This window comes from Oncorhynchus kisutch, linkage group LG25, assembly GCF_002021735.2.
Source record: "Oncorhynchus kisutch isolate 150728-3 linkage group LG25, Okis_V2, whole genome shotgun sequence".
NCBI classification, from domain to species: domain Eukaryota; kingdom Metazoa; phylum Chordata; class Actinopteri; order Salmoniformes; family Salmonidae; genus Oncorhynchus; species Oncorhynchus kisutch.
The window spans coordinates 15,591,628-15,618,902 of record NC_034198.2 but is presented as its reverse complement, the minus strand read 5'-3'; the positions used below and the strand labels follow the sequence as shown (position 1 = coordinate 15,618,902).

At 47.4% G+C, this 27,275-nt stretch overlaps 1 protein-coding gene across 12 annotated transcripts in view; it reads right to left on the bottom strand.

Annotated features, from left to right (window-relative positions):
* Window positions 1–9,381: 9,381 nt before the first annotated feature.
* Window positions 9,382–27,275, bottom strand: part of LOC109870156 (calcium/calmodulin-dependent protein kinase type II subunit gamma) — a 48,756-nt gene continuing 30,862 nt past the window's right edge. Inside the window, exons 12-23 of one of the 12 annotated variants that reach the window (XM_020460522.2) lie at window positions 21,491–21,533; window positions 19,597–19,656; window positions 17,200–17,240; window positions 16,924–17,007; window positions 16,568–16,606; window positions 16,434–16,479; window positions 16,136–16,219; window positions 14,164–14,313; window positions 13,764–13,839; window positions 13,577–13,671; window positions 11,716–11,952; window positions 9,382–11,629 (exon numbers count right to left, since the gene is read on the bottom strand). In XM_020460522.2, the coding sequence (XP_020316111.1) occupies window positions 11,720–11,952; window positions 13,577–13,671; window positions 13,764–13,839; window positions 14,164–14,313; window positions 16,136–16,219; window positions 16,434–16,479; window positions 16,568–16,606; window positions 16,924–17,007; window positions 17,200–17,240; window positions 19,597–19,656; window positions 21,491–21,533 (951 nt within the window). In that variant the 3' untranslated portion in view covers window positions 9,382–11,629; window positions 11,716–11,719. The remainder of the gene's footprint in view (window positions 11,630–11,715; window positions 11,953–13,576; window positions 13,672–13,763; window positions 13,840–14,163; window positions 14,314–16,135; window positions 16,220–16,433; window positions 16,480–16,567; window positions 16,607–16,923; window positions 17,008–17,199; window positions 17,241–19,596; window positions 19,657–21,490; window positions 21,534–27,275) is intronic. The other 11 variants (XM_020460523.2, XM_020460526.2, XM_020460524.2 and 8 more) reach the window with 11 other exon arrangements.

Sequence of the window (27,275 nt, the reverse complement as noted above, 5' to 3'; positions counted from 1 at the left end):
AGAAATGTTAAAACGGTCTTACCATTTGTGTGTTCCTCTGACGAGTCTGTCTCTGTACTGAAACATGGTGGACTATTAAAAGAGAGCAGGTCATGTGTTGGTCCCGATGTGAATAAAACAGCTGCTTGATGGGTAGGTCCTGTGGTGAGCTGTATGTGGCTGTACTGGTCCTTACCTCATAATAACACCTGGGGGGGGGGGGGGGGGACTGTCCCTTTAAGAGCAGGAGTTGAGGGACACCGATTAGCTAAAAGTGTGAATGAGTGGGTTACGGGGGCGAAAAAGAAAGGAAACGAGGAGTAAAGTTGTGGTGGAAAACAGGAAACCTCTAGACTCGTTTTTAGTCGGAGTGATAGTTTTGGACCAATGTAACCTGGGAGATCCTTTTGAAGTCTAGTTAAATGTCATTGATGCGTTGGGTGACGTGGCATCAGTGAGGGTCACAAGAAGTGGGCTCATTTGGATTTCATGTGTGTCTGCGGAGCAGAAGAATCATACATTGGGCCTAAAGAAGATATATGAGTGGAATGTTTTGTGTATGGCTCTTCAAAGCAGAGCGCCTATAAAGGCGGTTCTCTCTGGGCCTATAAAGGCGGTTCTCTCTGGGCCTATAAAGGCGGTTCTCTCTGGGCCTATAAAGGCGGTTCTCTGGGCCTATAAAGGCGGTTCTCTCTGGGCCTATAAAGGCGGTTCTCTCTGGGCCAGCCTATAAAGGCGGTTCTCTCTGGGCCTATAAAGGCGGTTCTCTCTGGGCCTATAAAGGCGGTTCTCTCTGGGCCTATAAAGGCGGTTCTCTCTGGGCCAGCCTATAAAGGCGGTTCTCTCTGGGCCTATAAAGGCGGTTCTCTCTGGGCCAGCCTATAAAGGCGGTTCTCTCTGGGCCAGCCTATAAAGGCGGTTCTCTCTGGGCCTATAAAGGCGGTTCTCTCTGGGCCTATAAAGGCGGTTCTCTCTGGGCCTATAAAGGCGGTTCTCTCTGGGCCTATAAAGGCGGTTCTCTCTGGGCCAGCCTATAAAGGCGGTTCTCTCTGGGCCAGCCTATAAAGGCAGTTCTCTCTGGGCCTATAAAGGCGGTTCTCTCTGGGCCTATAAAGGCGGTTCTCTCTGGGCCTATAAAGGCGGTTCTCTCTGGGCCTATAAAGGCAGTTCTCTCTGGGCCTATAAAGGCGGTTCTCTCTGGGCCTATAAAGGCGGTTCTCTCTGGGCCTATAAAGGCGGTTCTCTCTGAGCCTATAAAGGCGGTTCTCTCTGGGCCTATAAAGGCGGTTCTCTCTGGGCCTATAAAGGCGGTTCTCTCTGGGCCTATAAAGGCGGTTCTCTCTGGGCCTATAAAGGCGGTTCTCTCTGGGCCAGCCTATAAAGTGTGAAGATGTAGCACCTAAGGAAGTAGGTGGAGTAGTTGGCGCATGCTGACTGACCCGTATGATAGATAAAATTAATTTATTCACTCTATCCATGTACAGATGAAGTCGGAAGTTTACATACACCGTCGCCAAATACATTTAAACTCGGTTTTTCACAATTCCTGACATTAAATCCTAGTAAGAATTCCCTGTTTTAGGTCAGTTAGGATCACCACTTCATTTTAAGAATGTGAAATGTCAGAATAATAGTAGAGAGAGTGATTTATTTCAGTATTTATTTGATCACATTCCCAGTGGATCAGAAGTTTAATTACACTCAATTAGTATTTGGTAGCATTGCCATTAAATTGTTTAACTTGGGTCAAACGTTTTGGGTAGCGTTCCACAAGCTTCCCACAATAAGTTGAGTGAATTTTGGCCCATTATTCCTGACAGAGCTGGTGTAACTGAGTCAGGTTTGTAGGTCTCATTGCTCGCACACGCTTTTTCAGTTCTGCCCACAAAATGTCTATATGATTGAGGTCAGGGCTTTGTGATGGCCACTCCAATACCTTTTGTTGTCTTAAGCCATTTTGCCACAACTTTGGAAGTATACTTTGGGTCGTTGTCCATTTGGAAGACCCATTTGCAACCAAGCTTTAACTTCCTGACTGATGACTTGAGATGTTGCTTCAATATATCCACATAATTTTCCTACCTCATGATGCTATCTATTTTGTGAAGTGCACCAGTCCCTCCTGCAGCAAAGCACCCCCACAGCATGATGTTTGGGATGGTGTTCTTCAGCTTGCAAGCCTCCCCCTTTTTCCTCCAAACATAACAATGGTCATTATGGCCAAACAGTTCTATTTTCGTTTCATCAGACCAGAGGACATTTCTCCAAAAAGTACAATCTGTGTCCCCATGTGCAGTTACAAATCTTAGTCTGTCTTTTTTTATGGCGGATTTGGAGCAGTGGCTTCTTCCTTGTCGATATAGGACTCGTTTTACTGTGGATATAGATACTTTTGTACCTGTTTCCTCCAGCATCTTCACAGGGTCCTTTGCTGTTGTTCTGGGATTGATTGCACTTTTCACACCAAAGTACGTTCATCTCTAGGAGACAGAATGTGTCTCCTTCCTGAGCGGTATGATGGCTGCGTGGTCCCATGGTATTTATACTTGCATACTATTGTTTGTACAGATGAACGTGGTACCTTCAGGCGTTTGGAAATTGCTCCCAAGGATGAACCAGACTTGTGGAGGTCTACAACTTTTTTTCTGAGGTCTTGTCTGATTTCTTTTGATTTCCCCATTTACCCACTGAGTTTGAAGGAAGGCCTTGAAATAGATCCAGAAGTACAATTGACTCAAATTATGTCAATTAGCCTATCAGAAGCTTCTAAAGCCATGACATCATTTTCTGGAATTTTCCAAGCTGTTTTAAGGCAAAGTCAACTTAGTGTATGTAAACTTCTGACCCACTGGAATTGTGATACAGTGAATTATAAGTGAAATAATCTGTAAAGAATTGTTGGAAAAATGACTTGTGTCTTGCACAAAGTAGATGTCCTAACCGACTTGCCAAAACTATAGTTTGTTAATAAGAAATTTGTGGAGTGGTTGAAAAACGAGTTTTAATGACTCCAACCTGTGTACAGTGCCTTGCGAAAGTATTCGGCCCCCTTGAACTTTGCGACCTTTTGCCACATTTCAGGCTTCAAACATAAAGATATAAAACTGTATTTTTTTGTGAAGAATCAACAACAAGTGGGACACAATCATGAAGTGGAACGACATTTATTGGATATTTCAAACTTTTTTAACAAATCAAAAACTGAAAAATTGGGCGTGCAAAATTATTCAGCCCCTTTACTTTCAGTGCAGCAAACTCTCTCCAGAAGTTCAGTGAGGATCTCTGAATGATCCAATGTTGACCTAAATGACTAATGATGATAAATACAATCCACCTGTGTGTAATCAAGTCTCCGTATAAATGCACCTGCACTGTGATAGTCTCAGAGGTCCGTTAAAAGCGCAGAGAGCATCATGAAGAACAAGGAACACACCAGGCAGGTCCAAGATACTGTTGTGAAGAAGTTTAAAGCCGGATTTGGATACAAAAAGATTTCCCAAGCTTTAAACATCCCAAGGAGCACTGTGCAAGCGATAATATTGAAATGGAAGGAGTATCAGACCACTGCAAATCTACCAAGACCTGGCCGTCCCTCTAAACTTTCAGCTCATACAAGGAGAAGACTGATCAGAGATGCAGCCAAGAGGCCCATGATCACTCTGGATGAACTGCAGAGATCTACAGCTGAGGTGGGAGACTCTGTCCATAGGACAACAATCAGTCGTATATTGCACAAATCTGGCCTTTATGGAAGAGTGGCAAGAAGAAAGCCATTTCTTAAAGATATCCATAAAAAGTGTCGTTTAAAGTTTGCCACAAGCCACCTGGGAGACACACCAAACATGTGGAAGAAGGTTCTCTGGTCAGATGAAACCAAAATTGAACTTTTTGGCAACAATGCAAAACGTTATGTTTGGCGTAAAAGCAACACAGCTCATCACCCTGAACACACCATCCCCACTGTCAAACATGGTGGTGGCAGCATCATGGTTTGGGCCTGCTTTTCTTCAGCAGGGACAGGGAAGATGGTTAAAATTGATGGGAAGATGGATGGAGCCAAATACAGGACCATTCTGGAAGAAAACCTGATGGAGTCTGCAAAAGACCTGAGACTGGGACGGAGATTTGTCTTCCAACAAGACAATGATACAAAACATAAAGCAAAATCTACAATGGAATGGTTCAAAAATAAACATATCCAGGTGTTAGAATGGCCAAGTCAAAGTCCAGACCTGAATCCAATTGAGAATCTGTGGAAAGAACTGAAAACTGCTGTTCACAAATGCTCTCCATCCAACCTCACTGAGCTCGAGCTGTTTTGCAAGGAGGAATGGGAAAACATTTCAGTCTCTCGATGTGCAATACTGATAGAGACATACCCCAAGCGACTTACAGCTGTAATCGGGGGGCTGAATAATTTTGCACACCCAATTTTTCAGTTTTTGATTTGTTAAAAAAGTTTGAAATATCCAATAAATGTCGTTCCACTTCATGATTGTGTCCCACTTGTTGTTGATTCTTCACAAAAAAATACAGTTTTATATCTTTATGTTTGAAGCCTGAAATGTGGCAAAAGGTCGCAAAGTTCAAGGGGGCCAAATACTTTCGCAAGGCACTGTATGTAAACTTCCGACTTCAACTGTGTGAAGAGTCTCTCCCTTCTCATGTTGGGCTATACTGTGTGAGTTGGGCTATATGAGATAGCCTGTAAGAGTCTCTGTGCACAAACCCCTTCAGTGCCATATATGCAAAAGATTTGGACACGTGTCAAGTGTATGCAGACAGGAAGAGAATCCAGTGGAGGAGGTGAAAAGAGTGGAAGGAGCGAGTAGAGCTGAAGACGCAATGGTAGGAGAGCCTACACCAGTGACTGTTTCTCAGCAACCGAGGGATCCTGATATATTGCATGTTAAAAAGGTGGACTACGTATTGCAATGGTCTTAACCTGCACAGCAGAAATGGCGTCCTCCAGCAGTTTCCTGTCTGAAGATCAGTTCCAGTGCTCCAACTGTTTGGATGTGTTCACTGAGCCAGTCACCACATGTGGACACAACTTCTGCAAGGCCCGTTTTAGTGGATACTGACTTGTGCCAGTCACCACTGTGTAAGTGGCCTTCAAACAAGAGACCATGGGCCCTGTTTCCCAAAAGCATCTTAAAACTAAGTGTGTCGTTAAAACCATCCTTTGGTTCGAAGACGAACATAGACTTAAGATGATTTTGGGAAACCGGGCCCTGGTCTCAGTGTACATACTTGCTTTGCTGAGATTTCTGATCAGTTCAGGAAGTCCGTTTAAGTGTAATTGAAAGCTCCCAGTAGCACGGACCAAAGCCTTGCCAAGCCTGGAGAAGTGTCCTGTGACATCTGCACTGGAACAAGGTGCAAGGCCCTGAAGTCCTACCTGGAGTGTCTGATCTCTTTCTGTGAAATGCACCTGCAGCCTCATAAGAGAGTCGCAAGCATGAAGAGACACAAGGTAATTGACCTTGTGGAGAACCTGGAAGACAGGATGTGTAAGAAGCATGACAGACTTCCGGAGCTGTTCTGCAGGACCGACTAGACGTGTGTGTTTCAGTTCTGTACTGAGACAGACCACAAGACTCACCACACTGTCCTTCTAGAGGAGGTTTGGCGAGAGGAAAGCTGAACTGGGGAAGACAGAGGCACAAGTACAGCAGATGATCCAGGAGTGAATCCAGATGATTCAGGAGCGTCTCCAGATGAATCAGGACATTCAATAGTGCTCAGTGCTCAGCAAGAGAGATGCAGAGAGAGAGAGAGAGGACAGATAGCATGCAGGTCTTCACCGATCGGATGCACTCTATTGAGAAATGCCAGGCTAGATTCACTGAAGAGAAGCAGCTCTCACACACTAAGGACCACCTTCACCAAAGTTCCCCATCCCAGTGTACCCTTCCAAACACCAAGGACTGGTCTGAGATCAGTAATCATTGTGAGCTGTGTGTGGTGAATGTGAGGAGAGTTTTGAGGAGCTCTGTGTCTCAGCTGGAGGAGAAGGCGAGGAGAGCATTTCTTGCGCTTGGGGAGACTCTGGACCCTGATACAGCAAATACCTGGCTCATCCCATCTAAGGACAAGAAACAAGTGAGAACTGGAGCAGAATAAATAATCTCCCTGACAACCCAGAGAGGTTTGTTTGGAATCGCTCTGCCCTGGGAAAGGAGGGCTTCTCGGGGAGATGCTACTATGAGGTGCAGGTGGAGGGGGATACTTGGTGGAGGTTAGGGGTGGCCAGAGAGTCCATTGACAGGAAGATGTATACACAGAGCACTAAGAATGGATACTGGAATGTGGGACTGAGGGATGAGGCCTTCAGCTCTTCCCGTGTCACTTTCTTCTTGGCGAAGCCCCAGAAGGTGGGGCTGTTTGTGGATTATGAGGAGGGTCAGATCTCCTTCTATAATGTGGAGGCCAGGTCTCATATCTACTCTTTCATTGGCTACACCTTCACTGAGAAACTCTATCCATTATTTGAAATTGGGTTAACTGATGATGAAAACTCATTGGTCATCTCCCCCGTCAGTCACATGGCCTAGTAAACTTGTTGAGAGGAGAACTGAAAATGTTCATCCTACATCATGTTCTGTTTGCCTAGCTATGTACACTGAGAGTACAAAACATTAGGGACATGACATAGACTGACCTGGTGAATTTTTTATTTAACACGTTCTCATTAGCAGCAATGACCTGGGGAATAGTTACAGGGGAGAGGAGGGGGATGAATGAGCCAATTGTTAACTGGGGATTATTAGGTGACCGTGATGGTTTGAGGGCCAGATTGGGAATTTAGCCAGGACACCGGAGTTAACACCCCTACTCTTACGATAAGTGCCATGGGATCTTTAATGACCTCAGAGAGTCAGGACACCCGTTTAACGTCCCATCTGAAAGACGGCACCCTACACAGGGCAGTGTCCCCAATCACTACCCTGGAGCATTGGGATATATATATTTTAGACCAGAGGAAAGAGTGCCCCCTACTGGCCCTCCAATACCACTTCCAGCAGCATCTGGTCTCCCATCCAGGGACTGACCAGAACCAACCCTGCTTAGCTTCAGAAGCAAGCCAGCAGTGGTATGCAGGTGAAAGATATGATCCCTTATTGATATCACTTGTTAAATCCACTTTAAAACAGAGTAGATGGAGAGGACAGGTTAAAGAATCATTTTTAAGCCTTGAGACAATTGGCCATACAAAATATTGAAATGCCTTTGAACCGGGTATGGTTGTAGGTGCCAGGCACACCAGTTTGAGTGTCCAGAACTGCAACGCTGCTGGGTTTTTCACACTCAACAGTTTCCCATGTGCATCAAGAATGGTCCACCACCCAAAGGACATCCAGCCAACTTGACACAGCTGTGGGAAGCATTGGATTTAACATGGGCCAGCATCCCTGTGGACTGCCTTCAACACCTTGTAGAGTCCATGCCCGGCAAATTGAGGCTGCTCTGAGGGCAAAGGGGAGCGCAACAAAGGGGAGCGCAACTCAATATTAGGAAGGTGTTCCTAATGTTTTGTATTCTCAATGTATATCAAGATGTCGAACGTTCATGGTATACAGTTTAATCTAATGTGAAGGTTAAACAGAATACATACTTGACTAAGCGCTAAGAAGGAATGAGTGACTGGTATCGAGTTCTCTCTCGAAATATGCTATCTAATTCCACAGAATCATGCACCATTCATCTGACAGAAAGGGCAGGTTTTCTGCATTTATTGACACTAATTTGTTCCCTGTTCTTCTAAGTATATGAAGCGCTAACGCCCCCTTTTGGCCTCAGATAGTACTGTTCTTCAGTGGCTGACCTTGAGAGCTGCATCTTAGCCCAGGGCACCAGGTCAGATTGAACAATGACAATATGACTAAAGTTCCCTGTGGAGACCAGGGGTAATTCTCAATAGTCTTTCCTCTTCTGCTTGGACATTCAAGTGCTACTTGGACATTCATCCTTTATGTATTGTCAGTTTTCATAGAGACGGTGTGTTTCTGCACTGTGATGGAGTATAATAGAGTAAAGTAGAGCAGGGAGTGGAATGAAGGGACATGCACTTTAATATCACGATCTAGTCAGTGAACAAGGAGAGTAATTCAAGCTAAGTGTCAAGACTGGTGGAGGAGGACCCTCGGACCTTCTCTTTTCCCTCTGACATTTGGAGGAGGCGGGAAGACGACGAGATGAGAGACACGAGGAAAGACTGGAGAATGAGCGCCGGCTTTCTATTCCCAGCTCATCTCTACATGTCTGTGACCTTTGAGAAGACAGAAAAGGTATAGAACAAGAGCGATAGAGGCAGATGGCCAGAGAGATAAATAGCATGCTGGAAAGGTGGTGGTAGGTTGGTTGGTAAAACCTGTGTGTCAGTACTAGTATACGCGTGTGTGTTCATGAACGTGTGTATTTGATGGTGGTGGTGTGTGTGTGTGTGTGTTGGAAGCTGACCTGCAGCAGTGTCCTCATTTAATCACAGAGAAAGACAGGGGCCAAGAGACTTGTCCTACATCTCAAGACACACACAGGAATACACAGTCCGCCTTAAATAAGGTTCCAATACTGCCCTAAATAGGCATAGGCTAGAGTCACCTCCATGAGAACAGGACAGGAAAGCTTTAAATTATACTTAAAAGGCCAGACAGACACACTATCAATAGCTTTAGGGCACATGTCAAACTCATTCCACAGAAGGCCGAGTGTCTGCTGGGTTTCGCTCTTCCCTTGTACTTGATTGATGAATGAGGTCACTAATTATTGTCTCGGTCATAATTGAAAGGAAAAACCAGCAGACACTACGCCCTCCCTAGCACACCACTTTGAGGCAATCTACTGGGCATGCATTCTTAGGGTTCGCAGGACATTGGAACACCTAGGCCTCGATTTAATCGGATCAAGCCTTAAAAATCGTTAGCAGACATCCACATATTGGATATTTTGGAAGTGTAACTGCGGTATGAGTTGACAAATAGGCGAGTGGCTGCTCACGCCACAAACCACTCCCTTATTATCCCTACAGTTACAACTTCAAAACAGAGATAGAAATGGGAGACTTATGCATGCTATCATGTACATTTGGATGTGGATGTATAGCCTATCAGTCTAATCGAGGTGTAGACAACAGAACATCATACAATTCCGTTTTTGAACTTGCAATGCAGCTGCACAAATTAAGCCCACTGCATAGGATTTTGTCAGATTATAAAATTGGGTGGTTTCGTAGAATCCAATGGCAGTTTCCGCGAAAAGCCAATGCTAGGAGCCGCTTGTGGATGTTACAGCTCTAACGCAGTTCCACCTCCAAAATATCCGCTGTGTGGGTGGCGGCTAGCGCAGGCCTGATATCATCTAGCCCCTAGTTTTACGTTAAAAGAGACACGGAGACAAAACTGTGCTGAAATAGTATTTTTATTAAATACTTTCAAGATCCAAGTTTTGAAGAATAACAAAGCTATGATAAAGGACCTACTAACAATTAGACAAACATTTGATCGTCCTCAATTCATGATTTTAATTTACCGTACATCATGATCATGCAAAAAAACTCCAGCATCCAACGACTGCTGGGGAAAGAAAGCGCAGCCCGACAGGTTAACATCACAACGCAGGGAGAGTACTGACAATGAGCTTCATAACAAGCCAAGGCTCCTCAATCCTTTTTGTAATTAAATAGTATTTTTTTGGTTTATTTTATTATCTGTCACCTATTTAATATGCTGGACGGAGGCAGAGTTTTTCATTTTTCTTCATTTCAAAATATGCAAATATGATAGTTAATATATACCCTTATCCTCCGTCCTAGTTCAGGTAGGTGCACGGTGGAGATGCTTAAACTGAAACATGCATACATTGCTCTCTGGTTTTACTCCATAAATACCTCTCTGATCTCTGAACACTTCTCTCCACCTGAATGGGCAATATAAGGATTAAAATCCCACTGTCTGGGAGAAATACAATTAATTTACTGGTAATCAATAAAAATTCAGTTGTCTCCTCGTTTACCCTCCATTTCCTCCTGTGTGTGTGTGTAACAGATTTATATTCTCAACAACTGATCTGAATTCAGTCCCTTCCATCCCTGTTATATTCGAACCAGCTAGTCTGATCAGTTTAATAGTTGGCCTAACTTTAGTGTGTGCGCGTGTATAGAATGCAGAACTTTCCAAAAAGCAGAGTAACATATTTTTTTTACTGTCAAGAAAACCCAAACCAACAAACAGAGATGCACACATATATATATATAAACACACACACACACACACACATTCACACAGATAAACAGACTGCTCAAACAGAGGGAGAGACAGTTACTAATGATGGGACGAAAACACGAACAACAGTGCCAGGGTTTCACCGTGGGCACTGCAGTGGTGAAGATTGGCGTCAGGTTTTGTAACCTCAGTGTGTATTTACACAGGATATTATGAGACTGACAGCTCAGGACATCAGGTTGAAATAAGAATTTGGGAGGTGTATGTGTTGGTATCCATGTGTGTGGAGGTCAGAGGTTGTCAAAATGGTGTCAGTAACATGGACATGGGACTAGAGCCGGTTAGTGTGTGTTAGACAAGTTTCCACCCCTTTGTCATGCACTCTGAGTGACTCCTAGACACACGTACATGCTATGTACAATTACACACACACACACACACACACACACACACAGCCAGGGGGTGGGAGTGAGAAACAGAATGGAGGGACAAAAAAAAAAGGAGGACAAGAAAAGGGGAGAGGAAGAAGGAAAACATTTAAAATGCAGATGCCTTTCCCCCAAATTTGCCATCTCCCACTGCAGAACGATAAAACAGACAGCAGGTACATACTGCAAGTTCACTTTCACAAAACTTTTTTTTTTTTTACTCAGTCGCTTAAAATTGACTACATCAGACTCAGTCCACAGAAACGCAACATAAACACAAGGCTAAAAACACAACAGAAACAGTGCTCTCGAATGCACCACTACCTTCTCTTAAAAAAAAACACAAAAAAAACAAACTCGTACAAAGCCTAAAGTTCTACACTTTGGTGCTTCACCTTTTGATATCAAGTTTCTCGCATCAGGTTCCTACATATTTCTGATTGAAACTGTCCTTCCATATAGCATTCTGCTTGGGATTTCTCCATTTACATTCTCTGGGAAAGAGAGCAACTCCTGCTCCGGAGATAATTTTTTTCCAACATGTCATCTACTACCATCACACACTCTCCTCTCATCGTATATATAAATGCTTGTTAGGGTTGGGTGTTCTTGTACTAGTCATATATTACACTGTATACTCATTCTCATAACTGTCATCACAAGTTCATGAACCCGTTCCTCCCCGCTCCTCTCATCTCAAAATGGCGGCCATGGACGGGAGACAAAATGGCTGCCGGGTGGGAGGGGTCAGAGGTCAAAGGACGAGCCCTCCTATTGGCCGTCAGATGCATGCATCATCCCACAGGGGCGGAATCCACACTTGGCCGGCCCCCAGCGGATCAAAGGAGAGACTGGATTGGTTGGTGTTGTGGAGAGGGTGCAGTCTTGCCCGGCCGGGCTCCTGGCATTGGTCAACCCACAAAGAGGACACGCCCCCAAAACACACGCCGAAAACACGCCCCAAAACTCACACTCCAATAGCCTGGAGCATTTGGACACCTGAGAGAAAGCGAGAGAGCCAGAACTTTTAACCCTTTGAATGTTCTAAAGTAAGTGTAAGTGTAAGTGTAAGTAAGTGTGTGTACCAGTTCACTGCAGCGGTGCGGCCGGAGCCCCAGAGCAGTGGAAGTGGACATTGAGCCACTTGCTGTCACGGCGATGCCACACCCTGGTCTCCTCCGATTGGCTGGAGCGGGGGCGTCCCTGACCGTCGACGAATTGCGTGAGGCGGATGTAGGCGATGCAGGCAGCCTCCTCTCCAATCAGGTGAACGTGGGGGTTCAGCAGGGTGGTGTGGACCGGCTTACTGTTCTTACTCAGCACTGTAGGAACACAAAGATAAAACATGTTTGGATCTTTCTGCTGAACTCATTCGTTGTATGGAAGTGCGTTTGCATGTACAGTGCATTCGGAAATTATTCAGACCCCTTGACTTTCACATTTTGTCAGGTTACAGCCTTATTCTAAAATTGATTAAATCATTTCTTACCCCTCAATCCACACACAATACCCCATAACGACAAAGCAAAACAAGGTGTGTACATTTTTTGCAAATGTATTAAAAATACAAGACTGAAATATCATATTTACATAAGTACTTTGAAGCACATTTGGCAGTGATTACAACCTAGATTCTTCTTGGGTATGATGCTACAAGTTTGGGACACCTGTATTTGGGAAGTTTCTGACATTCTTCTCTGCAGATCCTCTCAAGCTGTCAGGTTGGATGAGGCGTCGCTATACAGCTATTTTCTGGTCTCTCCGGAGATGTATGATGGGGTTTAAATCCGGGCTTTGGCTGGGCCACTCAAGGAAATTCAGAGACTTGTCCCGAAGCCACTCCAGCGTCGTCTTGGCTGTGTGCTTAGGGTCGTTGTCCTGTTTGAAGGTGAACCTACACCCCAGTCAGGTCCTGAGCGCTCTGGAGCAGGTTTTCATCAAGGATCTCTGTACTTTGTGCCGTTCATCTTTCCCTCGATCCTGACTCGTCTCCCAGTCCCTGCCGCTGAAAAACATACCCACAGCATGATGCTGCCACCACACTTCACTGTAGATGGTGCCAGGTTTCCTCCAGACAAGCTTAGCATTCAGGCCAAATAGTTCAATGTTGGTTTCATCAGACCAGAGAATCTTGTTTCTCATGGTCAGAGTCCTTTGCCTTTGGGCATCTCCAAGAAGGCTATCATGTGCATTTTACTGAGGAGTGCTGTAGAGATGGTTGTCCTTCTGGAAGGTTCTCCTATCTCCACACAGGAATTCTCAATCTCTGTCAGAGTGACCATCGGGTTCTTGGTCAGCTCCCTGACCAAGGTCATACTCCCCAGATTGCTCAGTTTGGCTGGGTAGCCAGCTCTAGGAAGAGTCTTGGTGGTTCCAAACTTCTTCCTTTTAAGAATGGAGGCCACTGTGTTCTTGGGGACCTTTAATACTGCAGAAATAGTTTACCCTTCCCTAGATCTGTACCCCGACCCAATTCTGTCTCAGAGCTCTACTGACAATTATTTCGACCTCATGGCTTGGTTTTTGCTCTGACATGCACTGTCAAACTGTGGGACCTTATAGAGACAGGTGTGTGCCTTTCCAAATCATGTGAAATTAATTGAATTGAACACAGGTGGACCCCAATCAAGTTGTAGAAACATACCAGGATGATCAATGAAAACAGGATGCACCTGAGCACAATTTCGAGTCTAATAGCAAAGGGTCTGAATACTCATGTAAATAAGGCATCCGTTTAATAAAAAATTCTATACATTTGCAAACATTTCTAAAAACCTGTTTTCAACTTTTTCATTATGAGGTATTGTGCGTAGATTGATGAGGGGAAAAAATGATTTAATACGTCTTAGAATAAGGCTGTAACGTAATGAGGAAGAAGTCAAAGGGTCTGAAAACTTTCCCAATGCACTGTGTGTGACAGAACAAAAGAGAGAGAGAGAGACTCACGGTTTTCAAAGTAGAACTTGTGGAAGTCCATGCCCTCCACCAGGTTCCCCAGAGCTTCAGGCTCAAAGGAGGTCAGACCTGGATCACAGATCCTCCTGATGGGGGAGGAGAAGAGCGAGCGAGAGAGAAAGAGACTAACGCTAGTAATTCAGTAGTCAGACATGTGAAACAACGTAGCTGTACTCACGTGTAGGCCTCAAAGTCTCCATTGTTCACAGCTTCAATCAGCTGTTCAGTTATCTTGATGATCTCCTGCTTACGAGCTAGAGGGAGAGAGAGAGAAAGGGGGGGGGGGGGGGGGGGGGAGAACAAAAATGGGAGAAGAGAGATGGAAGTTCAGCGATTTAGCTAAATAGGAGCAACTTCACTACTCACCCTCCACTATAGCTGTACGGTCTTCCCTCACTCTTTCTATGTATTCCACTCTCTCCCTTTTCTCTCTCTGACAGCTAACAATGGACAACTCCATACTAGTGGGTGCTCTAACTCTGTCATGGGTTTGTGTGTCTGTCCTATGTGGTGTGCATACAGTACCTTCCTTGTATAAGCGCATGTAACTGTGTCTCTCCCTTGGTGTGTATTCTTACTGTGCTGTGTGGTGGTATTGACTGTGACAGGGACAGTGTTGCTCCCTAGCAGAGCAGCAGGGGAAGCAGATTGAGCGTGCCCCGACTCGGGGTTGGAGCCTTGATCGGAGCTGTTCCACGCCATGCGCTTTACATCATGCAGAGGAACAGCTGGAACACACAACGCACGGTCAACACACACACGTACGCAGTCAGACGCGTGCACACATGAACAGTAATGAATGATGTTAGTTCGCTAAGACATTGAAACAGACAGACTGTTAGGGGGGGTGGCTCTGAGAAGCTCAGCTGATTAAGAAATTTACTGACTAGATCGTGATATTAAACAACATGTCCCTTCATTCTACTCCACTCTATTATATTCTATCACAGTGCAGAAACACACTTCTTTATGACAATACACAAAGGACGAATGTCCAAGCAGCACTTTGAGAAGCAGAACCGATGCCTGCCATTGGTTCAGCGCTCACACGAGCACTGGCCAATAGGAGAGCAGCGTTGTGAGGGGGGGGGGGGAGAAAAGAGCAACAATGTGGGAGGAAGATGAAAAGAGAGAAGGATAACACTAGAACACCGGAGGATGACGAGAGAGGAGAAGATGAGAGAAATAAGAGTAGGAGACTCCTCTCCTTCACCATCCCCTGACAGAGACACACAAACACAACTGTAGAAGGAGTGTGGGGGGGGGGTCATCCCGAGAGACTGAATATCAAACCAGTCCCTCGCCCCAACCAACTCGCTCAGAGGGCCATTTGTTAACACGCGAGGGTGACTTTCAGAGTGGTGAGAAATCCAATAAACCCCTCAACTTCCAGACACACTCATGACTTAAATGATGCAATTCATGTTTTACATTTAAATAATAATCACGCATTAATAAATATATATAAATTCCCCTTGTCGTTTTACAAGATATAAACTTCAGTAACAGTGAAATACTTAATTTGGGAGGTATTACATTTTGTCACGTGCCAAGCCTTGAAATGGGACGCAAACAAATGCAAGTGACAAAGTGACAAAAAAAAGGAAAATCTACTCCAAAATGCATAAATGTAATTGTTATTTTCATTTGAATCTGTTCATTTCAATGATATCAGCCAATTCCATCTTAACCCCAAACATTTTTATGCTAACGTTACAGTTTCTTAGCTGACAACCAGGGCTGGGAATTGCCAGGGACCTCACGATACAATATTATCAAGTGACTTCGGTGCCAATATGACATGTATTACGATTCGATACTGCGATTTCATTTTAGCGATTTGAAGTTCTAAATATAATGCTCACTAATATGGCTGCTGCAGAGAGACAAGAGAGCCATGAGAAAACCAGTTATGATCAGTCAGAGAAATAAGTGCTGAAAACATGTTGGCCCACTATTAAAAAAGATTTTTAAAAGAAAACAAGCTGTAGGATGAAAAACACCGAAGTCAAACATCGATATATCATGCAAAAATAATATTGCGATATGTAACTGTACTGATTCTCCCCATCACTCCTAACAATTATTATCATAGGGCTGGCTACACTTCCAGGATTACAAGCTAGCTAGGTAGTTACCAATGGAGTTCTCTCTGACAATCTGGTGAAAATCTACATCACTTGTTGTAACTTGTCACGCTTTTAAAGATAAGAGTGACTCGGCAGGTTTTTATTTTCTAAAATGACTATAGTGGAAAAACTACTCAGCTTTGGAGCACTTGTGCATGTGGTGTAGGCAAGTGTGAATGTGCAAATGGAAGGCAGAGGGGTGAGAGGAAGGGGAAGGGAATGGTTTGGGATTCAGCAAAAGAAAATAAGAAAAAAAGGGGGGTACAGGAGAGATTCCCAATGTTGAAGGCTCAGAAAAAAAAAGAGGGACACACGCAGGTCAGAAGACGCACAGGGGAAAAGAGGCACAAAAGGTCAGGAAGAGTGGGGTCTTTGCCAGGGACATTCCCGAAAAGTTTTGGTTGCCGTGAAAAACACTTACTGGCAGGCGAGTTGTCAGACGAGGTCAGAAGGGAGGGCATCTCCTCTGTAGCACTGCCCTGACTCATCATCACAACGCTGTCCCCTAGATTAGAACCCACACACGCAAATAATGCACACACACACACACACACACGTAGGCACACATATACACGGGTGAGTCACACACACACACACTGCTAGCTATAGAGCAGAGGAAGATCTATCAGAAACTATGGTTAGATCACAGAGAGAGAACAAAGCAAAAGGAGAGAGAAGAGCAAACAAGCGGAGAAGATAGATAAGTGTAATTTCCCTACCTTTCATATCCTCATCCTCATTTGTGTTGCAACTCTCTGTAGAACCCTAGAGAGAGAGAAGGGGGGGGGGGTTAATAACACATAGTGAGCCTTATTCATATGTTGTTAACCTAACTCTGCACAAACACCCTCACCTTGATCCCATCAGTAGCAACCACTGTATTTTGAGATTCCTGGTAGAAGAGGAGCATAGAGTTACAAGTCTGGTTACACACCAAGGTCTGAACAAGTGCCTGGGGGTTAGGGTTCGAGTTGATATTAAGATGTAGGCCGGTGTGGGAAGGGGTTAGAGGTTTGTGAAGGGTCAAACATGAAACAATCTTAGACTCCAGCCAACAGAGACAAAAGACCACTGGGAAGAGAATGGAGGTTAGGGGGCTAGGAAAAGGGATACAATGAGGGTAATGGAGGGAGGAGAGCAGGCTAGGGTGCTAGAAGGTTAGGGAACTAGGAGGGGAACATGGGATGAGAGGTGGTTAAGGTTCTGTACCATCTGTGAGGCAGCCATGCTGTTGTCCTTCATGGCATTTATAGCGCTCACGATGCTGTTCTTACTGTTGTTGTTGGTCGTGGGCTGAGACACACAAAATTAACAAACTGAAGAGAGTAATCTTTCTTCATTTCCCTCTATGAATACAACAGCCTTTAATTGTCCACTAAATCAAGTAATCAAACAATCTCTTCACTAGCCCTGTCAGCCAAAGAGAGAGAGAGAGGAAGAGGGAGTGTGTGTGACAGCTACATGACATCAGATTTCACCCATTACCTTAGCAGCGTCCGCCTTCTTGTTCAGTAAACTTTTGCATGCTGTAAAGAGGGGAATACAGCATAAGAGAGTTGCACTGGACTTCAAACATCTCTCCTATTCCCATCCAACCTGGTCCAAGTCAAGCATCAACCACTCCTAGACCGCAGTATGATTCTCTACGCCTTCTGCCGGCAGTGTGCACTTAACTACCCTTTCAGGGACTTGGATTGGTGTGAACATGGACTAAAGGGAGCATCCCCACCATATTCCAGACACCAGAGGCTTTCTATTCCACGAAGGGGAGGGAACAAGCGCACACTTCAGGGAGAATGAGCGTGCTATAGAAGAGGCGGATGTTTATTCACGTTACTGTAAACTATTGATTTCCTTTAAGAGGCTCCAGTCAGTCATCTCACTCCGGTCTCATCTAAAGCATTTCACTTTGCTGCTGTCCCAACTGCTTTTTAAGTGTTACTGACACACACACACACGCAATTCTGGGATGCATGCAATCTCTTGGGGTTCCTTACCTTCCGTTAACAAGTGGGAGAGAGGGCGAAGAAAAGAGATGGAAAGAGAAGTCTCAGTGGTGCATTATCAGAGTGAGAGAAACAAGGAGAGGGAGGGAGGGTGGGAGACATGTTTTAGGCAGCAGGCATCAGTTGTCGGTGGTGGTTCGTGCACTGCTGGTGTGTGTGTTCTTACTGTGTGGCAGTATCGACAGGGAACAGTCTTGCGCCCTATCGGAGCGGCGGGCGGAGCAGACAGCTGCTCCGACTTGGGGTTGCAGCCTTGATCAGAGCTGTTCCATGCCATGCACTTTATATATCACACAGCGGAACGGCTGGAACACGCAGTGGACCAGCCATGCAGCATCCACATCAACAACAGTTCCAAAAGGTGCATAGCTTCCATTCAGCAAACAGCAGATCAGAGCTGGGCCTTGATTGGTTAACCTTTGACACCTGCCACGTCTTCTACCCAGCTACCCACAGGGCGGGCAAGCATGGTCCCCGTTCCAACATATCGGTCACGTCACAGGCCAACTACATTGCAATGGTGCATTGCATCAACCAATGGCTGCATGCCAAATCCTCAGTCGGGCATCAGATTAGCTGACATGTTAAAAACCTGAGATCTGGCAGACAGCCATTTGCAATGCAATTAACTAGAACATGGCCATTGTCTAACATCTTCCCTTTCCTCTGTCCAGTCACCTCAGATCAGTGGCTATTTCAAGGAAGACAGGAAGTAACTTGTAAGTGTCCAAGTGTGCACTCATACCAATCCTTTTACCTCTGGGAGGGAAAGTAAACGAGTGCACACTTCAGGGAGTAGAGAATGGAAGGGAAACGGATTGTATAGGGAATACAAGTCCACATGCAGCAAGGCAACATTGTTCACACTGTAATTCATCTGGGCTACAGTGTGACGATGTGACTGGTTAAGACGGAGGGTCATAAGCAGAGAGCAAAGTCTGCCTCAGCCAAACACAGTGGAGGGGAAAGCAGTGAAATCGCAGGGAGGCTAAGCTGCAGATGCCTTTCATAGGGCGATGATGTCATCCGTCTTCAGGACTTACTGGCAGGCGATTGGTCCACTCTCAGAGGAGAGGCCTGTGATTGGAGGGTTCTAGCGTATAGCTCTGTCAACCATCCTCATGCAGAACCAGAGCATCAATCGCACGCTCAGGGGAGACTAACTCCCCCACCGTTGTTATTGGGTCAATACAACTATTACCCTACTTCCTAGAGACAGTTGTGTAGATCTGAAAGGATCTGATAGGTGTAAATAATATGGTAGTAGCTCCAATTTGCCCTATGATCGGCTGGGTGGAATTTGCTATGTTGCTTGCACCTATCCAACCCTTCCAGAAACATTATACCATTTCCTAGTCCGCATGGGATCGCTGACCTTAGTCCACCCACTCTCCCCCCTCTTTACCCAGGTCAGACGATGGCAGCATGCCTCCCCTGCTCCTGTCCATCCCCCAGTCAGTCGCCACAGATACACGCCCCCCCCCCCCCCAATCCCGCCTCCCTCAACCCCCTCATGGCCGTAACCAAAGGAGGAGGGTGGGGAGGGGGGTTGATGTGGTAAGGCTAATGAATTTGATGATTTCTGATGTTGACATGAGGCTAAGTGGTATTGTTGACAGAATGTGTAGAGTTAGATGTGTTTAGCCTGTGTGTCCATGGTATTAGCGCCATCCTTAAAAACATCCATATGGTCTCACATGAGTGTGTATGTGTTTCAGGCTAACGTGAGCTGCATTCAGGAAAGAAAGGGGCCAGAACCTGGTGCTGCTCTTTAAAAGTAAAAAAGCACATGGTGCTCCCTTATAGAATGAAGTGGGAGGGACTTAGACAGGAAGCGTGTGTAGAGGAAGTAAGAGGGCGTGTCTCTGTGACGTACCTTCCTGGGCCAGCGAGGCGGTGGAGGACACAGCAGCAGGGTTGGCATGCTGCCGGCCCACTATTGGACAGAAATACTCAGGTTGGGAGGAGCTATTCAAATCTGGGCTGGCCTAACCCAATACAGTGACCAATCTCAAATGACACCCTATTGTCCATATAGTAGCCAAAAGTAGTGCACTATATGAGGAGTAGGATGCCATTTAGGACGCAAAACTCCTATTCCCTTAAGGCCAGGTATTCATCCTAGGGATGAGCATCTTTCCATTTCAAGACAATTCGATAAGCATCTAGATACAAGGGCACCGATATGTTTTAGTTTGAAACGATCTGATTAGTGAACAAATCGATGCAGTAACATTTGTTGCATAAACAGGTTCATTTTCCATTCTAAATTAAAATCTGATGCGGATGGAGCTCCTCAGCTGGGCCTCTCTGACCTGGATCTGTCTGTATGCGTGTGTAGATTCTGTATGTCTCTGGTGTATGTATATGTAGGCGCCTGAGATGAGCCATAAGGGAGACTAGGCATCTAGAACCCCACCCATCAGATTAAGGGGGGCAACATAGCCTACATTTTGTGCCCCCCCCCTCCCTCTTTGGTTCTGAAATAACCATCACCCTCTAATTAAACTTGTCATTTTGGCAGATTAAGTGTTTGAGCTAGTAATGCATCAACATTAGTTTACGAATGAGCTATCACTATATAGTCATCTTTGGATTCCACCCTCATTTCAAAATCAAATGCTTTTGACCATTTGAAGTCTAGTGAGCTGCTTTTCGCCTCCCGCTTTTGCCGTGCAGCGCCTCGAAGTGATTCCGGACTTCTTATCGAAATCGTCACCTTCACCTTGTATATCTAAAAACGACCAGAAAAACTGATTGTTTAAACCAAACTACCAAAACTATTGCTGATGATGAACCTGAACAATCAAAATAAAATCTATTGTAAGCCCCGTTCAGCAGGTAGCCTATAGCTTACTTTTAACAGCGCACAGAAATTACAAAAGGTTGTCACATAACTAATAAAGCCTAATATCAGGCAAGCCATTTCAGCATTTGAATGCTGAAGGTGCCGCGTAGATGTGCAAGATCAGGAACAGGCCGCCTACCGTGCGAAGCTGGGCACAGTTTGACTAGGTCACTGATATTGCCTGGGCTTGTTTGGCACGCAAAATGACTTGTAAAATCAATGACTGTCAATGCAGTTACATGATTAGTTCCATAGAAGGAGAGGACACATCAGTTGTCATAAAATAGGAGGTATTTTCAGAAGGCAGAAAGAAACTAATATGAGAAAGAAATGCGTAACACTTGAATCGTTTTTTTCTGACCGATGCATCGGTTTGGAGTCCGCGGAACGATGCAGTCTAATCTTAAACGTTTGAATCGGGGACCGATGGCCTATATTCCTAATCATTTTAAGTAGCAGAAGAGTGAAAGTAGAGCCTTTAAAATAGTGCCCTTTGTGACACCACACAGACATCCACCACTCCTGAGTAAACCGCACACACTCCAGAGCCGACAAGGGGAGAGAGAGAGTTGCGTTAGAGACAGATACAGAACACACAGAATCTAAAACTCAGTACTGCTGGAATTCTAGAATCTAGAAAACAGTCTGCAATTCTAGAATCAATGACCTCCTTCTAGCACCTCTGTGCACTGACACCTTATGACATCCTGCTCAGAACTTGCAGAGGAGCTCCTTTCATCTCCTCCTCTCCTTCATGTGTCCTGAACACACACTTCTTTGAGTACTCACTCACACACACACATACTCGGCCTAAAAACCTACATTAGGTGGACTCCACCGAGGAGGAGAGGGAAGGAGGGAGTAGAGCTCCATCTGTCCTCCCCCCTCACTCTAACTGGAGCGAGGGAGGAGACACACCCACCTGAGAAGGTTCTGGACACCAGCATGGTGGTGAGGATCGCTCCCTAGGAGAGAAAGACAGAGAGATGAGTATTAAAGACAGATGATATGTAAAGGGATGTGGTCTAGGGGGGGTAATGAGGAGAAAGGAGGATGTGGTCTAGGGGGGGTAATGAGGAGAAAGGAGGATGTGGTCTAGGGGGGGTAATGAGGGGAGAGGAGGGTGTGGTCTAGGGGGGGTAATGAGGAGAAAGGAGGGTGTGGTCTAGGGGGGGTATGAGGAGAAAGGAGGGTGTGGTCTACGGGGGGGTGTTGAGGGGAAAGGAGGATGTGGTCTAGGGGGGTAATGAGGAGAAAAGGGATGTGGTCTAGGGGGGGTAATGAGGAGAGAGGAGGGTGTGGTCTAGGGGGGGTAATGAGGAGAAAGGAGGGTGTGGTCTAGGGGGGGTAATGAGGAGAAAAGAGGGTGTGGTCTAGGGGGGTATTGAGGAGAAAGGAGGGTGTGGTCTAGGAGGGGTGATGAGGAGAAAGGAGGGTGTGGTCTAGGGGGGTAATGAGGAGAAAGGAGGATGTGGTCTAGGGGGGGTAATGAGGAGAGAGGAGGGTGTGGTCTAGGGGGGGTAATGAGGAGAAAGGAGGATGTGGTCTAGGGGGGGTAATGAGAAGAGAGGAGGGTGTGGTCTAGGGGGGGTAATGAGGAGAAAGGAGGGTGTGGTCTAGGGGGGGTAATGAGGAGAAAGGAGGGTGTGGTCTAGGGGGGGTAATGAGGAGAAAGGAGGGTGTGTTCTAGGGGGGGTAATGAGGAGAAAAGGGATGTGTTCTAGGGGGGTAATGAGGAGAAAAGAGGATGTGGTCTAGGGGGGGTAATGAGGAGAAAGGAGGATGTGGTCTAGGGGGGGGGTAATGAGGCGAAAGGAGGATGTGGTCTGGGGGGGTAATGAGGAGAGAGGAGGGTGTGGTCTAGGGGGGGTGTTGAGGGGAAAGGAGGATGTGGTCTAGGGGGGGGTAATGAGGAGAAAAGGGATGTGGTCTAGGGGGGGTAATGAGGAGAGAGGAGGGTGTGGTCTAGGGGGGGTAATGAGGAGAAAGGAGGGTGTGGTCTAGGGGGGGTAATGAGGAGAAAAGAGGGTGTGGTCTAGGGGGGTATTGAGGAGAAAGGAGGGTGTGGTCTAGGAGGGGTGATGAGGAGAAAGGAGGGTGTGGTCTAGGGGGGTAATGAGGCGAAAGGAGGATGTGGTCTAGGGGGGGTAATGAGGAGAGAGGAGGGTGTGGTCTAGGGGGGGTAATGAGGAGAAAAGAGGGTGTGGTCTAGGGGGGTATTGAGGAGAAAGGAGGGTGTGTTCTAGGGGGGGTAATGAGGAGAAAAGGGATGTGTTTCTAGGGGGGTAATGAGGAGAAAAGAGGATGTGGTCTAGGGGGGGGTAATGAGGAGAAAGGAGGATGTGGTCTAGGGGGGGGTAATGAGGCGAAGGAGGATGTGGTCTGGGGGGGGTAATGAGGAGAGAGGAGGGTGTGGTCTAGGGGGGTTATGAGGAGAAAGGAGGGTGTGGTCTAGGGGGTGGTAATGAGGAGAAAAGGGATGTGGTCTAGGGGGGGTAATGAGGAGAAAGGAGGTTGTGGTCTAGGGGGGGTAATGAGGAGAAAGGAGGGTGTGGTCAGGGGGGGGGTAATGAGGAGAAAAGGGATGTGGTCTAGGGGGGTAATGAGGAGAAAGGAGGGGTGTGGTCCTAGGGGGGTATGAGGAGAAAGGAGGATGTGGTCTAGGGGGGGTAATGAGGAGAAAGGAGGATGTGGTCTAGGGGGGGGTAATGAGGAGAAAGGAGGGTGTGTTCTAGGGGGGGTAATGAGGAGAAAAGGGGATGTGTTCTAGGGGGGTAATGAGGAGAAAAGAGGATGTGGTCTAGGGGGGTAATGAGGAGAAAGGAGGATGTGGTCTAGGGGGGGTAATGAGGCGAAAGGAGGATGTGGTCTGGGGGGGGGTAATGAGGAGAGAGGAGGGTGTGGTCTAGGGGGGGTTATGAGGAGAAAGGAGGGTGTGGTCTAGGGGGTGGTAATGAGGAGAAAAGGGATGTGGTCTAGGGGGGGTATGAGGAGAAAGGAGGGTGTGGTCTAGGGGGGGTAATGAGGAGAAAGGAGGGTGTGGTCAGGGGGGGGGTAATGAGGAGAAAGGGATGTGGTCTAGGGGGGGTAATGAGGAGAAGGAGGGTGTGGTCTAGGGGGGTAATGAGGAGAAAGGAGGGTGTGGTCTAGGGGGGTAATGAGGAGAAAGGAGGATGTGGTCTAGGGGGGGTATGAAGGAGAAAGGAGGATGTGGTCTAGGGGGGGTAATGAGGAGAAAGGAGGATGTGGTCCTAGGGGGGTAATGAGGAGAAAGGAGGGTGTGGTCTAGGGGGGTAATGAGGAGAAAGGAGGGTGTGGTCTAGGGGGGGGTAATGAGGAGAAAGGAGGGATGTGGTCTAGGGGGGTAATGAGGAGAAAGGGGATGTGGTCTAGGGGGGGTAATGAGGGGAGAGGGTGTGGTCTAGGGGGGGTAATGAGGAGAAAGGAGGGTGTGGTCTAGGGGGGGTATGAGGAGAAAGGAGGGTGTGGTCTACGGGGGGGTGTTGAGGGGAAAGGAGGATGTTGGTCTAGGGGGGGTAATGAGGAGAAAAGGGATGTGTTCTAGGGGGTAATGAGGAGAAAAGAGGATGTGGTCTAGGGGGGGTAATGAGGAGAAAGGAGGATGTGGTCTAGGGGGGGGTAATGAGGCGAAAGGAGGATGTGCTCTGGGGGGGTAATGAGGAGAGAGGAGGGTGTGGTCTGGGGGGGGTTATGAGGAGAAAGGAGGGTGTGGTCTAGGGGGTGGTTAATGAGGAGAAAAGGGATGTGGTCCTAAGGGGGGGTAATGAGGAGAAAAGGAGGTGTGGTCTATGGGGGGTAATGAGGAGAAAGGAGGGTGTGGTCAGGGGGGGTAATGAGGAGAAAAGGGATGTGGTCTAGGGGGGTAATGAGGAGAAAGGAGGGTGTGGTCTAGGGGGGTAATGAGGAGAAAGGAGGGTGTGGTCTAGGGGGGTAATGAGGAGAAAGGGGGTGTGGTCTAGGGGGGTAATGAGGAGAAAGGAGGGTGTGGTCTAGGGGGGGTAATGAGGAGAAAGGAGGGTGTGGTCTAGGGGGGTAAGAGGAAAAGAAAAGAAGGATGTGGTCTAGGGGGGGTAATGAGGAGAAGGAGGGTGTGGTCTAGGGGGGGTAATGAGGAGAAAGGGATGTGGTCTAGGGGGGGTAATGAGGAGAAAGGAGTGTGGTCTAGGGGGGTAATGAGGAGAAAGGAGGTTGGTCTAGGGGGGTAATGAGAGAAAGGAGGGTGTGGTCTAGGGGGGGTAATGAGGAGCCAAGGAGGGTGTGGTCTAGGGGGGGTAATGAGGAGAAGGAGGGGTGTGGTCTAGGGGGGGTAATGAGGTGAAAAGGGTGTGGTCTAGGGGGGGTAATGAGGAGAAATGGATGTGGTCTAAGGGGGGGTAATGAGGAGAAAGGAGGGTGTGGTCCTAGGGGGGGGTATGAGGAGAAAGGAGGGTGTGGTCTAGGGGGGGTAATGAGGAGAAAGGAGGGTGGTGGCCGAGGGGGGTAATGAGGAGAAAGGAGGGTGTGGTCCAGGGGGGGGTAATGAGGAGAAAGGAGGATGTGTTCCCAGGGGGGGGTATGAGGAGAAAGGAGGAATGTGGTCTAGGGGGGTAATGCAGGAGAAAGGGGATGTGGTCTATTAGGGGGGGTAATGAGGAGAAAGGAGGATGTGGTCCTAGGGGGGGAATGAGGAGAAAGGGGATGTGGTCTAGGGGGGGTAATGAGGAGAAAGGGAGGATGTGGTCTAGGGGGTAATGAGGAGAAAGGAGGGTGTGGTAATGAGGAGAAAGGAGGGTGTGGTCTAGGGGGGGTAATGAGGAGAGAGGAGGGTGTGGTCTAGGGGGGGTAATGAGGAGAAAGGAGGGTGGTGGTCTAGGGGGGGTAATGAGGAGAAAGGAGGGTGTGGTCTAGGGGGGGTATTGAGGAGAAAGGAGGGTGTGTCTAGGGGGGGTAATGAGGAGAAAGGAGGGTGTGTGGTCTAGGGGGGTAATGAGGAGAAAGGAGGGTGTGGTCTAGGGGGGGTATTGAGGAGAAAGGAGGGTGTGGTCTAGGGGGTGTAATGAGGAGAAAGGAGGGTGTGTTCTAGGGGGGGTAATGAGGAGAAAAGGGATGTGTTCTAGGGGGGTAATGAGGAGAAAAGAGGATGTGGTCTAGGGGGGGTAATGAGGAGAAAGGAGGATGTGGTCTACGGGGGGGGTAAATGAGGCGAAAGGAGGATGTGGTCTGGGGGGGGTATGAGGAGAGAGGAGGTGTGGTCTAAGGGGGGGTTATGAGGAGAAAGGAGGGTGTGGTCTAGGGGGTGGTAATGAGGAGAAAAGGGATGTGGTCTAGGGGGGGTAATGAGGAGAAAGGAGGGTGTGGTCTAGGGGGGGTAATGAGGAGAAAGGAGGGTGTGGTCAGGGGGGGTAATGAGGAGAAAAGGGATGTGGTCTAGGGGGGTAATGAGGAGAAGGAGGGTGTGGTCTAGGGGGGTAATGAGGAGAAAGGGGGTGTGGTCTAGGGGGGTAATGAGGAGAAAGGAGGGTGTGGTCTAGGGGGGTTAATGAGGAGAAAAGGGGATGTGTTCTAGGGGGGTAATGAGGAGAAAGGAGGATGTGGTCTAGGGGGGGTAATGAGGAGAAAGGAGGATGTGGTCTAGGGGGGGTAATGAGCGAAAGGAGGATGTGGTCTAGGGGGTAATGAGGAGAAAGGAGGGTGTGGTCTAGGGGGGTAATGAGGAGAAAAGGATGTGGTCTAGGGGGGGTAATGAGGAGAAAGGAGGGTGTGGTCTAGGGGGGTAATGAGGAGAAAGGAGGGTGTGGTCAGGGGGGGGTAATGAGGAAAGGGAATGTGGGTCTCGGGGGTAATGAGGAGAAAGGAGGTGTGGTCTAGGGGGGTAATGAGGAGAAAGGAGGATGTGGTCTAGGGGGGGTAATGAGGAGAAAGGAGGATGTGGTCTAGGGGGGGTAATGAGGAGAAAGGAGGGTGTGGTCTAGGGGGGTAATGAGGAGAAAGGAGGGTGTGGTCTAGGGGGGTATGAGGAAAAGGAGGGTGTGGTCTAGGGGGGTAATGAGGAGAAAGGAGGGTGTGGTCTAGGGGGGGTAATGAGGAGAAAGGAGGGTGTGGTCTAGGGGGGGGTAATGAGGAGAAAGGAGGGTGTGTTCTAGGGGGGGTAATGAGGAGAAAAGGGATGTGGTTCTAGGGGGGTAATGAGGAAAGAGGATGTGGTCTAGGGGGGGTAATGAGGAGAAAGGAGGATGTGGTCTAGGGGGGGGTAATGAGGCGAAAGGAGGATGTGGTCTGGGGGGGTAATGAGGAGAGAGGAGGGTGTGGTCTAGGGGGGTAATGAGGAGAAAGGAGGGTGTGGTCTAGGGGGTGGTAATGAGGAGAAAAGGGATGTGGTCTAGGGGGGGTAATGAGGAGAAAGGAGGGTGTGGTCTAGGGGGTAATGAGGAGAAAGGAGGGTGTGGTCAGGGGGGGGGTAATGAGGAGAAAAGGGATGTGGTCTAGGGGGTAATGAGGAGAAAGGAGGGTGTGGTCTAGGGGGGGTAATGAGGAGAAAGGAGGATGTGGTCTAGGGGGGGTAATGAGGAGAAAGGAGGATGTGGTCTAGGGGGGGTAATGAGGAGAAAGAGGGGTGTTCTAGGGGGGTTAATGAGGAGAAAAGGGATGTGTTCTAGGGGGGTAATGAGGAGAAAAGAGGATGTGGTCTAGGGGGGGTAATGAGGAGA